The 13,956-nt window shown below is 41.2% G+C and overlaps 1 protein-coding gene across 12 annotated transcripts in view; it reads left to right on the top strand.

Annotated features, from left to right (window-relative positions):
* Positions 1 to 13,956, top strand: part of CAMK2D (calcium/calmodulin dependent protein kinase II delta) — a 229,942-nt gene that overhangs the window by 106,368 nt on the left and 109,618 nt on the right. For all 12 annotated transcript variants that reach the window (XM_056565417.1, XM_056565350.1, XM_056565402.1 and 9 more), the window contains exon 4: positions 2,093 to 2,147. In XM_056565417.1, the coding sequence (XP_056421392.1) occupies positions 2,093 to 2,147 (55 nt within the window). The remainder of the gene's footprint in view (positions 1 to 2,092; positions 2,148 to 13,956) is intronic.

The raw sequence follows: 13,956 nt of genomic DNA, 5'->3' as shown, positions 1-13,956 counted from the left end.
TGGTAACAAAGCTATTAGACATTCTCCCGTTGTACTGCATTATGGCCATATCTCCCAGATGTTTGCACTATTTTCAGCCGCAATGTTTCTAGAGACTGCCTTTACAGAGTCCCCCCCCCCCCTCCCTTTTTTTTCCATGCAACTTTTTGAAACCAAAACCAGAAATGGATTAACCCCTTAAGTAGAGATGTCCCGATACCATTTTTTTTAAGACCGAGTACGAGTACCGATACTTTAATTCTTGTATCTGACACTATGGTGACCCTGTCTTTGGTGCTACTTACCATGCTGATATTGTGGGTTCCTTGTTGTGTACAATGGAGGCGGCTGCTGTATTTCTCTCTTTTTCTCTCTTTTCCATTGGGCAGAACAGGAAATCTGCATTGACGGAGCGACCGATTACCGCATGGTGAGCGGTGTTAGAAACCAGGTCACCTGCACTACCTACCTATAAATTAAAGTTAGTGCTGGTGACTCTGCTGTAAGATTGCCTTTAATAGTAGGTAGTATCCCCTTGCAGACATTAGTAGCAGCCCCCCTGTTGACTGCAGCCCCCCTCCCTTGTAAACAGCAGCCCCCCCCTGTAGACATTAGTAGCAGCCCTCCTTGTGGACCGCAGGGCCCCCCTTGTAGACAGCTCACCTCCGGCTGTCCTCTGACAGGTGCTGCAGCTCCGCTCTCCCGTCCGCATCATGGCGTTCTATGGAGGAGCATGTGACATTAACGTTACACTGGGCGCAGTGGAGGAGGTGTAGTGACGTGTGTGTCACATGCTCCTCCATAGAACGCCATGATGCGGACAGGAGAACAGGGCTGCGGAGCCGCAGCGGGTATTGGATTTGGTATCGGGGACATTGAACGAATCCCCGATACCATAGAAATGGCTAGTATCGACCCCGATACCGATACTAGTATCGGTATCGGGACATCCCTACCCTTAAAGACCAAGCTTTTTTCTGTTTTTGCACTTTCGTGTTTTCCTCCTTACCTTTTAAAAATCATAACCCTTTCAATTTTGCACCTAAAAAAATTCCATATGAAGGCTTATTTTGTGCGCCACCAATTCTACTTTGTAATGACATCAGTCATTTTACCCAAAAATCTACGGCGAAACGAGAAAAAAATCATTGTGCAACAAAATTGAAGAAAAAAACACCATTTTGTAAATTTTGGGGGCTTCCGTTTCTACGCCGTACATTTATCGGTAAAAATAACACTTTATCTTTATTCTGTAGGGCCATACGATTAAAATAGGTTTGATTTGGTCGTACTTTTGGAAAAAAAATCATAACTACATGCACGAAAATTTATAAATGTAAAATTGTCCTCTTCTGACCCCTATAACTTTTTTATTTTTCGTGTATGGGATGGTCTGAGGACTGATTTTTTGCACCGTGATCTGAAGTTTTAATCGGTACAATTTTTGTTTTTGATCAGACTTTTTGATCGCTTTCTATTCCTTTTTTTGTGTATGGTATAAAAAAGTGACCAAAAATACGCTATTTTGGACTTTGGAATTGCGCGTTCGCCATTGACCTTGCAGTTTAATTTACAATATATTTTTATAGTTCGGACATTTACGCACGCGGCGATACCACATATGTTTATTTTTATTATTTTTATATGGAATTTGGGAAAAGGGGGTGATTTAAACTTTTAATAAGGAAGGGGTTAATGTGTGTGTTTTTAAACTTTCTTAAACTTTTTATTTGTTTACACTTCAGACTTTTAGGAGGAATCATTTGATTTCTCATACAGATCAATGGGGTTCCATAGAATCCCACTGATCTGTGTGCTCTGTGCTCGATTGCTAAAGCCTGGCCAGGCATGAAAGGAGAGGTAAGCCCTCAGGCTACCTTCACAGTGGATCGCCGTCACCCACCCCCCCCCCCCATAACTCACTGATAGGTGAATGAGGGACCTAAAGATGGTCACTGATAGGTGAATGAGGGACCTAAAGATGTATTAGACATATGAGCTTGGTGCATTCCAAACTCCAAAGCTCATACAGAGCCTAACCCTGAAATGCACGAGTTATAATAAAGTTGAATAAAAAATACTGTGTTCATCTAATTATTTTTTTCTTTTACAGTTCGACTTCATGATAGCATATCAGAAGAAGGACATCATTACTTAGTCTTTGACTTGTAAGTAGACATGTTTATGTATTATTTCAGACCAAGTGTACTTTTATAATGTGGTAATTGCTGTAAGTTCCATGGAAAAATCATTGCAGAAATATTTGCAAAAAAAAGTGCTACCTTACTTATGAATGAGGTTAGTAAATATAGCACAGATGCTGCACTAGCAGCTCTATTCAGATATATGGAGCACATTTTCCATGTTTTCGGCAATGAATCTGCTGCCTCTTTACATTTTCAAGCCTGCCATATATGAGCAACATTAGCATTACAAGCAATACTTTTTGTGACTTTTACAAGTTTTTTTTACACAGTACAGTACAGTGTTAGAGCAAATTAACACAGTGACTTAATTGCTATATTTATAATGGTTCTGATACAATTTTTTAAGACACACTATAGGTAATTTTTTTTTTATATTGCCTTGTGCCTACCTGTTTTATCTGATGTGGCTGGCATGGTTTAGGCTCCATTTTGGATGTAAAACCATGTCTGAAGTGGTTCTGTAAGACTAAGTTTCCACTTGTGTTTTTTAACCCCAATTCTGCCGCATGGCGCTTTTATGGCCAAAAAACGCTGCGGCCAGATGTTAGCTGTAAATCAATGAGAAATCGTTAAATTCTTTTTCCACTTTGCGTTTTTCATTTTTATTTATTTATTTTTATATATTTTTGCCGTTTTATCACTCTTTTGGCGTTTTTCAGTTTTGCAAAGTCGCAGCATGTTGAGCCTATGCCGTTTTCCCTGACATCGTGGCGTTTTTTCTCCCATAGAAGGCTATCGGAGTAAAAAAAAAAAAACGCCAAGAAAAACGACATGTGGGTTTTAACTTTGGCGTTTTTGCAGGCTGTCTTTATCCTTTTTAGGACTTCAGCAATCCAAAAAAGTGATGGAGATACCCTACGAAATTTTATTTAAAAGGGTATCATTAAAAATATATTAAAAAAGATGCAGTAATGACCTTAGCGGGTGGGACCCGTGGCTAATAGAACGCGGCATTCATCGCGGTGCCGCGCGCTATTAACCCTTTAGACGCTGCATTCAAAGTTGAACGTTCCGTCTAAAGTGAAAGTGAAAACATGTTGGTTAGCTCAGAGAGCTGTCCGGGGTCGCCATGGCGAAATCGCGGCATCCCGAACAGCTTACAAGACAGCTGGAGGATCCCTACCTGCCTCCTTGCTGTCCGATCGCCGAATGACTGCTCAGTGCCTGAGATCCAGGCATGAGCAGTCAAGCGGCAGAATCATCGATCAGTGGTTTCTTATGAGAAACCATTGAACGATGTAAAAGATCAGTGTGTGCAGTGTTATAGGTCCCTATGAGAGCTATAACACTGCAAAAAAAAAGTGAATAAAGATCATTTAACACCTCTCCTATTAAAAGTTTGAATCGCCCCCCTTTTCCCACAAAAAACAAAACAAAAAAAAAACAGGGTAAATAAAAATAAACATGTCGTATCGCCGCATGCGGAAATGTCCGTATTATAAAAATATATAGTTAATTAAACAGCACGGTCAATGGTGTACGCAAAAAAAAAATTCCAAAGTCCAAAATAGTGTATTTTTGGTCACTTTTTATATCATGAAAAAATGAATAAAAAGCGATCAATAAGTCCTATCAATGCAAAAATGGTACCGCTAAAAACTTCAGATCACGTCGCAAAAAAATGAGCCCTCATACCGCCCCATACGCGGAAAAATAAAAAAGTTATAGGGGTCAGAATATGACAATTTTAAACGAATACATTTTCCTGCATGTAGTTATTTTTTCCAGAAGTACCACAAAATCAAACCTATATAAGTAGGGTATCATTTTAATCGTAAGGACCTACAGAATAAAGATAAGGTGTCATTTTTACCAAAAAATTTACTACGTAGAAACGGAAGCCCCCAAAATTTACAAAATTGCATTTTTTTCAATTTTGTCTCACAATGATTTTTTTTTTCGTTTCGCCGTAGATTTTTGGGTCAAATCACTGACATCATTACAAGGTAGAATTGGTGGCGCAAAAAATAAGCCATCATATATATTTTTAGGTGCAAAATTTAAAGAGTTATGTTTTTTTAAAGATAAGGAGAAAAAAACGAAAATGTAAAAACGGAAAAACCCTGGGTCCTTAAGGGGTTAAAGGGGTACTCCGGTGGAAAACTTTTTTTTTTTTTTTGTATAATGTATAGATGTGGCCGGCCGCTCTTCTGTGGTCCTCTGCACTGCCGTATATATACACCTATTCGTATTTCCCACAGAGAGCTGTGATTGGCCAGATGGTTCCAGCCAATCACAACTCTCTGTGGGAAATATGAATTGGTGTATATATATATACGTCAGGGCATGGGACCATAGAAGAGCGGCCGGCCGCATCTATACATTATACAGGAAAATCACGGCGTGGGGTCAGGTGTGACGTTCGCTGCGATCTGTCTAAAAAAACAGGTACCACAGCAGAGTGTGCTCCACGTTGGGAGCACAGTTAAGGAAAGATTACAGCAGATGTCACTCCTGACACCCGCTGCGATCATCCTTCATCCCTGAGATGCATAGCGACCTTCTCCTGCACTCCCATCTCTGCTCTGTACTCCGGCCGGCCTCTCTGTATCCATATTTCCTGCTGAGTGCGGGGATTGGCTGCCACCATCCGGCCAAACCCCACTTTGGGCGGAAAATATGAATGAGTGATGGGAATTTCTATTCACATCACTGGCCGGCCCGGAGTATAGTGCAGAGATGCGAGCGCTGTATACAGCTGCTCCGCATCTCTGCTATATTATGGATGATTGCATAAATTGATCCTCGTTTAAAAATTTATTAAAATTTTGTTATAAAAATATGAATTTTGTTAAATGAATTTTTTCCATCACTACTGCATATTTTTTTTGGTACCCAACAAATTTTGAAAAAAACGCCAAAGGGGCCAAAAATGCAATTTCCACTCAAATGCAAAAACGTCAGACGCAATAAATTGCACTGGCATTTTTTCTGGCGTTTTTTCCACACACAAAAATGCAGGAAAAAAAAGTGGAAACTTAGGCTGAGGGTGTGGCATTTGTTCTCTGCATCTGGTCATCTATTCAGGCTGCTAGTACTGAAGTTCACTCAGGTGTGTTGAGGTCAGTTCACATTATGTGCGGTTTTAATGCATTTTTTTTTTTTTTTTTTAAGTATGTTTTTTAGAGATATTGCCATAAGGTGAAAGTGATTTGACCTATAATCCTAATTAAAACAAGGAATGCAATGTGTAAATACGACCTGTGGAGAGTGGTTGAGTGTGCATAAATTTTGCAGTTTAAGGCTGTGTTCCAGTGTGGGTTTTTGTTATGTTTTTTATTTTTATTTTTAATGAACACATTGAAGGACATGGGAGTTCACCACTCATTTTAGAATCCGCTTGTTAAAAGTGCAATAAAAACACAGTGTGAACACAGCCTTAAAGCCATTTGCACAGAATGAGTACATTAGTGTAGTCCATAGCCGTACAGAGTTCCTGCACTGCTATACAGGTTTCTTTGTACAATGATATTCTACCCTAAAGGCATGCAGAGTCCAATAATGCACTTTTCTTTTTTTTAGGGTTTGTACAGAATAAAAATACTCTTGTATGGGCTTAGAATCATATAGAGGAACAACGGAGGGCTTGTGCACCTCTGACAGGCCTGCTACATCTATGTATTGTACTTCTGAGGCTTTGTTTACACGGCAGAATTTCTGCATAGAATTCTGCATGAAATTTCTGCCTAAATTTATAGCCAATACACTTCAATGGAATTCCTGCAGCAGAAATTCTGCTGTGTAAATGGCACAGCGGAATCCCTTTGAAGCATATTGTCTATAAATTAATGCAGAAATTCTGGCTTGTGAACATAGCCTCATTGTTAAAGGGGTATTCCGGGCAAAAACATCTTATCCCCTATCGAAAGGATAAGGGATAAGATGTCTGATCGCGGGGGACCCGCCGCTGGGACCTGCGATCTCCCTGCAGCAGCGCGCATTCTATGTGTAGCTGCATCTGCAGTTTCGGAAACCGCCGGGCTTCCGAGACGGTGACATGACGTCACGCCACGCCACCTCCATTCATGTCTATAAAAGTGGGCGTTGCGGCCGTTACGCTCCTTCCTATAGAAATGAATGGAAGTGGCGTGTCGTGACGTCACGTCTCCGAAAGCCCTGGCTCCTTCCTACTGCACACCCAATTAAAACTACATTTCCCAGCAGTCCTCACTGCCAAGACAGGTAGAATAAAGGGGCGTGGCTTGATGAGCTATATTAGAGAGTGGGTGGTTTGGTTGGATTACGTTAGAAAGGGAGGGTTGGCATGTCCATATTTTGTCAGAAAGGGGCGTAGATTAAAGGCAAGAACAATGAAAGCCAGAACAAGGTGTGGATTTCTGTGTATATTGGGGGAAGGGGAGAGAGACAAAGTGGACAGAGAATGGCAAAGTGGAAAACTTTTTTTTATTTATTTTATTTTTTTTTAAATCCACTAGTGCCAGAAAGTTAAATTAGATTTGTTAATTACTTCTATTTAAAATCTTAATTCTTCCAGTACTTATCAGCTACTGTATACTTCAGAGGAAGTTGTACAGTTCTTTTCGGTCTGATCACACTGCTCTCTGCTGACACCACTGTCCATGTCAGGAACTGTCCAGAGCAGGAGAGGTTTGCTATGGGGATTTTCTCCTGCTCTGGACAGTTCCTGACATTGACAGAGGTGTCAGCAGAGAGCACTGTGGTCAGACAGAAAAGAACTCAACTTCCTCTGGAGCATACAGCAGCTGATACGTACTGGAAGGATTAACATTTTTATATAGAAGTCATTTACAAATCTGTAACTTTCTGGCACCAGTTGATTATTACATTTTTTTTCCCACCAGAGTACCCTTCAACTTCCTGCCTTTCACAATATATCCCAACAGGGAAAGCTGTCCAGTACAGCTAATAAGCGTATATTACAATACAGTTGAACTAGCCATAAGGGAACAAAATATGAATAATATTTGCTATCCGGAGTGTAGCTCCTAAACTGAAGGGCATTGGTCCCTCACCTTAGGAGCTCCTAAAGCTGGTTTACGCAGACCACAGTTTATTTCTGACTTTTTTTTTACCCAGTGTGAATGCTGGGAGAGATCAAGGATAAATGATAAAACTACCAGTTATTATTGATTGTTGCTGCTACCATTAAAAGCATAATCATTAGCAAATATGAAAATCACACCCAAACTTAGTCACTCAATAATTAAAGGGGTATTCCGGGCAAAAACATTTTATCCTCTATCCAAAAGATAGGGGTAAGATGTCTAATCGCGGACAGCCTGCCACTGGGACCCCCGCGATCTCCCTTCAGCACCCACATTCTATGCGGGAGCTGCGTCTCCAGTTTTGGAAACCTCTGGGCGGGCCCCCTCGATCAGACATCTTATCCTTTGGATAGGGGTAAAAATGTTTTTGCCCGAAATTCCCCTTTAAAATCACTGCAGGGGTAGAATTTTTCTCTGATTGTCTATTAGCTGTATATTTAGTACAAAATAAATAAAAATCCAGGGTAACCACAGTTAAATGGGTATTCCCTACTCAGCTTGCTATCCACTGTCCATAGGATAGGGAACAACAAGATGATTGCAGTGGATCCGACCACTGGGACTCTCTCCATTCATTTACTATGTTGCTTTCAAACGCTGACCTTATAAAATGTCTAAACTTGTAAATGAATGGAGCAGTGATGTACATAGAGGGAGATTTATCAAAACCTGTCCAAAGGAAAAGTTGCCCATAGCAACCAATCAAATCGCTTCTTTCCTTTTTAACAAGGCCCCTGCAAAATGAAAGAAGCAATCTGATTGGTTGCTATGTGCAACTCTTCCTCTGGACAGGTTTTGATATATCTCCCCTATAGGTCACTCCAGTGACGTTTGTGGTTCCGTTGTCTGGATCCAGCGGGGGTCCCAGTGGTCAGGCCCCTACAGATCAGCTTGTTATCCCATCTCCTATGCATAACGGATAACATGCCAATGTAGAACTACCCTAAAGTTTATAATGTTGAGTTGTAGTTAATTACCCTATAATAAACTCTATTCTGATATAATAACAAAAACACCTAAAATTCATAAACCAATGTTTCCCAACAAGGGTGCCTCCAGCTGTTGCAAAACTACAACTCCCAGCTTGCTTGGACAGCCGAATACTGTCCAGGCATGCTTTGAGTTGTAGTTTTGCAACAGCTAGAGGCACCCTGGTTGGGAATCACTGTCATAAGCAAACATAAAGCATTATATGGTAAATTCCTTGTTGAGATGTATGGTAAAACATTCATATTATAGGTACTTGAGTTGCAGTTAGCATGTCTTGTCATACTGACTTATATCTGTTTGTTTTTAAGGCATTTGAGCTAGTACCAATGTGCTTGAGTTAAAGGGATATTCCACGAAAAAACTTTTGATATATATGTACTGGCTCCAGAAAGTTAAACTGATTTGTAAATTATTCCTATTAAAAAAATCTTAATCCTTCCAATAATTATCAGCTGCTGAAGTTGAGTTTTTTTCTGTCTGGCAACAGTGCTCTCTGCGGGAACTGCACAGAGTAGAAGAGGTTTGCTATGGGGATTGCTTCTACTCTGGACAGTTCCCGAGACAGTTGTCATCAGAGAACACTTAGACAGAAAAGAACAACTCAACTTTAGCAGCTCAAAAGTACTGAAAGGATTAAGATTTTTTAATGGAAGTAATTTACTAATTTGTTTAACTTTCTGGAGCCAGTTGATATATAAAAAAAAGTTTTTTTCCTGGATAACCCCTTTAACCACTTAAGGACCAAGGGCGTACAGGTACGCATTTGCTCCCTGGTACGTAATATCTATCAGCAGGCACCCCGCGCAAATGTCCAGGGGGGGTCATCAGACAACCCCCCCCATGTCGGCGATCGCAGCAAATCGCCGGTGAATTCACACTGGCGATATGCCCTGATTCCGGGTCATGCGGGTCTATGGTGACCTGGAATATAAGGGGGGTTGCGGTTGTCTAAGACACCCACAATCCCCCTGAAGGGATAGGAGTGAGGTGGCAGGGGTGCCACCCCTCCTATCCCTGCTATTGGTCACCAGAAGCGACGACCAATAACAGATCGGGGGCGGGGAGGGGTTAACTTTCGGTTTCCCCATTCTGCCCACCCACAATAGGCGGGGCAGAATGGGGAAACTGAAGAGGACAGACGGTAGAAGATCCACTTACCCATCCGGAGGAGGCGGGCGGCGATGTCGTGCGGCTGGCTCGTTGGATTGTACGGAAGCTGGTGAGTTGCCTAGCAACATCTGGAGGGCTACAGTCTGAGACCACTATACAGTGGTCTATAAAACTGTAGCCCTCCAGATGTTGCAAAACTACAACTCCCAGCAGGCCCAGAGAGATGTTGGGGCATGCTGGGATTTGTAGTTTTGCAACAGCTGAAGGGCTACAGTTTGAGACCACTATACAGTGGTCTCTAAATTTTAGCCCTCCAGATCTTGCAAAACTACAACTCCTAGCATGCCCACACAGCGGTTTGCTGTCTTGGGCATGCTGGGATTTGTAGTTTTGCAACATCTGGAGGGCCACAGTTTGGAGATCACTTTGCAGTGGTCTCTAGACTGTAGCTCTCCAGATGTTGCAAAACTGCAAATCCCAGCATGCCCAAACAGCTGTCTTGCTATGCTGGGAATTGTAGTTGCGTACCTCCAGCTGTTGCATAACTACATCTCCCAGCATGCCCTTCGACGATCAGTACATGCTGGGAGTTGTAGTTTTGCAACAGCTGGAGGCACACTGGTTGGAAAATACTGAGTTAGGTAACAGAACCTAACTGAAGGTTTTCCAACCAGTGTGCCTCCAGCTGTTGTAAAACTACAACTCCCAGCATGCACGGTCTGTCAGTGCATGCTGGGAGTTGTAGTTTGAAACAGCTGGAGGTTTGCCCCCCCCCCCCCCAATGTGAATGTATGGGTACATTCACACGGGTAGATTTACAGTGAGTTTTCTGCTTCAAGTTTGAGCTGCAGTAAATTTTTCACCGCAGCGCAAACTCCTAGCGGGAAACTCACCGTAACCCGCCAGTGTGAATGTACCCAAAAAACACTACACTATACTAGCACATAATAAAGGGTAAAACACTACATATACACCCCCTTACACTGTCCCCCCCCCCCCCCCCCAATAAAAATGAAGAACGCATTGTACAGCAGTGTTTCTAAAACCGAGCCTCCAGCTGTTGCAAAATCAACAACTCCCAGCATTTCCGGACAGCCACTGACTGTCCAGGCATGCTGGGAGTTTAGCAACAGCTGGAGGCACCTTGTTATGGGTATTCTACACCAGTTATTCCCAATGTCCACCCCTATGCAATCCCTAATTTAGTTCTCAAATGCGCATGGCGCTCTCTCACTTCAGAGCCCTGTCGTATTTCAAGGAAACAGTTTAGGGCCTTATATGGGGTATTTCCGTACTCGGGAGAAATTGCACTACAAATTTTGGGGGGCTTTTTCTCCTTTTACCCCTTATGAAAAGGAAAAGTTGGGGTCTATACCAGCATGTTAATGTAAAACTTAAAAAAAAAAAACATTTTACACTAACATGCTGGTGTTGCCCCATACTTTTTATTTTCACAAGCGTTAAAAGGAAAAAAAGACCCCCAAAATTTTAACACAATTTTTCCTGAGTACGGAAATACCCCATATGTGGACGAAAAATGCTCTGCAGGCTCAGGAGTGAGAGCACACTATGTACATTTGAGGCCTAAATTGGTGATTTGCACAGGGGAGGCTGATTTTACAGCGGTTCTGACATAAACGCAAAAAAATTAATACCCATATGTGACCCCATTTTGGAAACTTCACCCCTCACGGAATGTATCAAGGGGTATAATGAGCCTTAACACCCCACAGATGTTTCACGAATTTGCGTTAAAGTTGGATGGGAAAATGAAAAAAAAAAATTTCACTAAAATGCTGGTGTTACCCTAAATTTTTCATTTTCACAAGGGAAAATAGGAAAAAAAAGCCCCCCAAATTTGTAACCCCATTTCTTCTGAGTATATAGATACCCCATATGTGGATGTAAAGTGCTCTACTGGCGCACTACAATGCTCAGAAGAGAATGAGTACCATTGGGCTTTTGAAGAGAAAGAAAATCTGTCTGGAATTGAAGGCCATGTGTGTTTACAAAGCCCCCCGTGGTGCCTCAACAGTAGACCCCCCCCCCCCCCACATATGACCCCATTTTGGAAACGACACCCCTCACGTAATGTATTAAAGTGCAGTGAACATTTACGCCCCACAGGTGTCTGACAGATTTTTGGAACAGTGGTCCATGAAAATGAAAAATTTTATTTTTCATTTGCTCAGACCACTGTTCCAAAGATCTGTCAAACTCCAGTGGGGTGTAAATGCTCACTGCACCCCTTATTAAATTCTGTGAGGGGTCTAGTTTCCAAAATGGGGTCACATGTGGGGGGTGTCCACTGTTCTGGTACCATGGGGGGCTTTGTAAATGAACATGGCCCCCGACTTCCATTCCAAACAAATTCTCTCTCCCATAAGCTCAATGGCGCTTCTCCTCTTCTGAGCATTGTAGTATGCCAGCAGAGCACTTGACGTTCACACATGGGGTATTTCCATACTCAGAAGAAAAGGGGTTACAAATTTGGGGGGTAATTTTCTCCTATTACCCCTTGTAAAATTTGGGGAAAAAAATGCATTTTAGTGAAAACATTATTTTTTCATTTGCACATGCAACTTTAACAAGAAGTCGTGAAATACCTGTGGGTGTTAAGGCTCACTTGACCCCTTGTTATGTTCCTTGAGGTGTGTAGTTTTCAAAATCATATGCCATGTTGTTTTTTTTTTCTGTTGTGGCACCATAGGGGCTTCCTAAATGCGACAGGACCCCCAAAAACCATTTCAACAAAATTTGCTTTCCAAATGTGACGACTCCTCTTCTGAGCATTGTAGTTCGCCCGCAGAGCATTTTACATCCTAACATAGGGTATTTTCATATTCAGAAGAGATGGGGTTACAAATTTTGGGGGGCATTTTCTCCCATTACCCTTTATAAAGATGGTAAATTTGGGAAAACTGCACTTTATTGAAAATTTTTTTTTTCAAAAGTCGTCAAACACCTGTGGGGTGTTAAAGGGGTATGCCATCCCCAAAAACTTTTTTTTATATATATCAACTGGCTCCGGAAAGTTAAATAGATTTGCAAATTACTTCTATTAAAAAATCTTAATCCTTCCAATAGTTATTAGCTTCTGAAGTTGAGTTGTTGTTTTCTGTCTAACTGCTCTCTGATGACTCACATCATCATTGAGCAGTTAGACAGAAAACTTCAGAAGCTAATAACTATTGGAAGGATTAAGATTTTTTTATAGAAGTAATTTACAAATCTGTATAAGCCAGTTGATATATATAAAAAAAAAGGTTTTGCCTGGAATACCCCTTTAAGGCTCACTGGACCCCTTGTTACGTGCCTTGAGGGGTGTAGTTTCCAAAATGGTATGCCATGTGGGGGGGGGTTTCTGCTGTTCTGGCACAATAGGGGCTTCCTAAATGTGACATGCCCCCCAAAAACCATTTCAGAAAAACTCACTCTCCAAAATCCCATTGTCGCTCCTTCCCTTCTGAGCCCGCCGAACACTTTACATAGACATATGAGGTATTTCCTTACTCGAGAGAAATTGGGTTACAAATTTTGAGGGGATTTCTCTCCTTTTACCCCTTGTAAGAATTAAAAAAAACTGGGTCTACAAGCGAGTGTAAAAAATGAAGATTTTGAATTTTCTCCTTCATTTTGCTGCTATTCCTGTAAAGCACCTAAAGGGTTAACGCACTTACTGAATGTCATTTTGAATACTTTGAGAGGTGCAGTTTTTATAATTGGGTCATTTGTGGGGTATTTCTAATTTGAAGGCCCTTCAAATCCACTTCAAACATGAACTGGTCCATGAAAAATTCCGATTTAAATTTTTTTTTTTAAAAATTGGAAAATTGCTGCTATACTTTGAAGCCCTCTGATGTCTTCCAAAAGTAAAAACATCTCAACATTATGATGCAAATATAAAGTAGACATATTGTATATGTGAATCAATGTATAATTTATTTGGAATGTCTATTTTCCTTACAAGCAGAGAGTTTCAAAGTTCGAAAAATGCAAAATTTTAAATTTTTTCATCAAATTTTGGAATTTTTCACCAAGAAATGATGCAAGTATCAACAAAATTTTACCACTCACATAAAGTCGAATATGTCACGAAAAAACTTTCTTGGAATCAGAATGAAAGGTAAAAGCATCCCAGAGTTATTAATGCTTAAAGGGAAAGTGGTCAGATGTGCAAAAAACGCTCTGGTCCTACAGTGAAAATTGGCCTGGTCCTTAAGGGGTTAATGCTACAGAGGCCCCATCATACTTTTTTTTTAAGTGTTGTGCATCTCATTAATTCATTGCTTATGAACAAGCCGTCTGCAGTGTTTATTTAAATGATAATACATGACAGTGGCATATTGCTGCCATTCCACCCCCACACAACTGTTCATGGCTTAATGGTTGCTTTTCCTAGCTGTGGGAATTAACCATGTCTTGTGGAGGTATCTTCCATATGACCTCCTACGCTGAGATAAGGGGACCTTTAATTAGGAATAAATCAGTGACACCAGTAGCCACTGACTGCTATGGAATTAGTGTCACTTGTAATTGCTTTGTGTTTCAGATGTGTGCTACCCAACTGCTGCAGCTTCCCATACACTCGTACCCATGAATATTTAGCATTTAACTACGGTATTTATTGCAATGCTAAGCTT

This window comes from Hyla sarda, chromosome 1 (genome assembly GCF_029499605.1).
Source record: "Hyla sarda isolate aHylSar1 chromosome 1, aHylSar1.hap1, whole genome shotgun sequence".
Classification (NCBI taxonomy): domain Eukaryota; kingdom Metazoa; phylum Chordata; class Amphibia; order Anura; family Hylidae; genus Hyla; species Hyla sarda.
The sequence above is the reverse complement of the archived record's forward strand: the minus strand, read 5'-3'. Positions and strand labels throughout refer to the sequence as shown.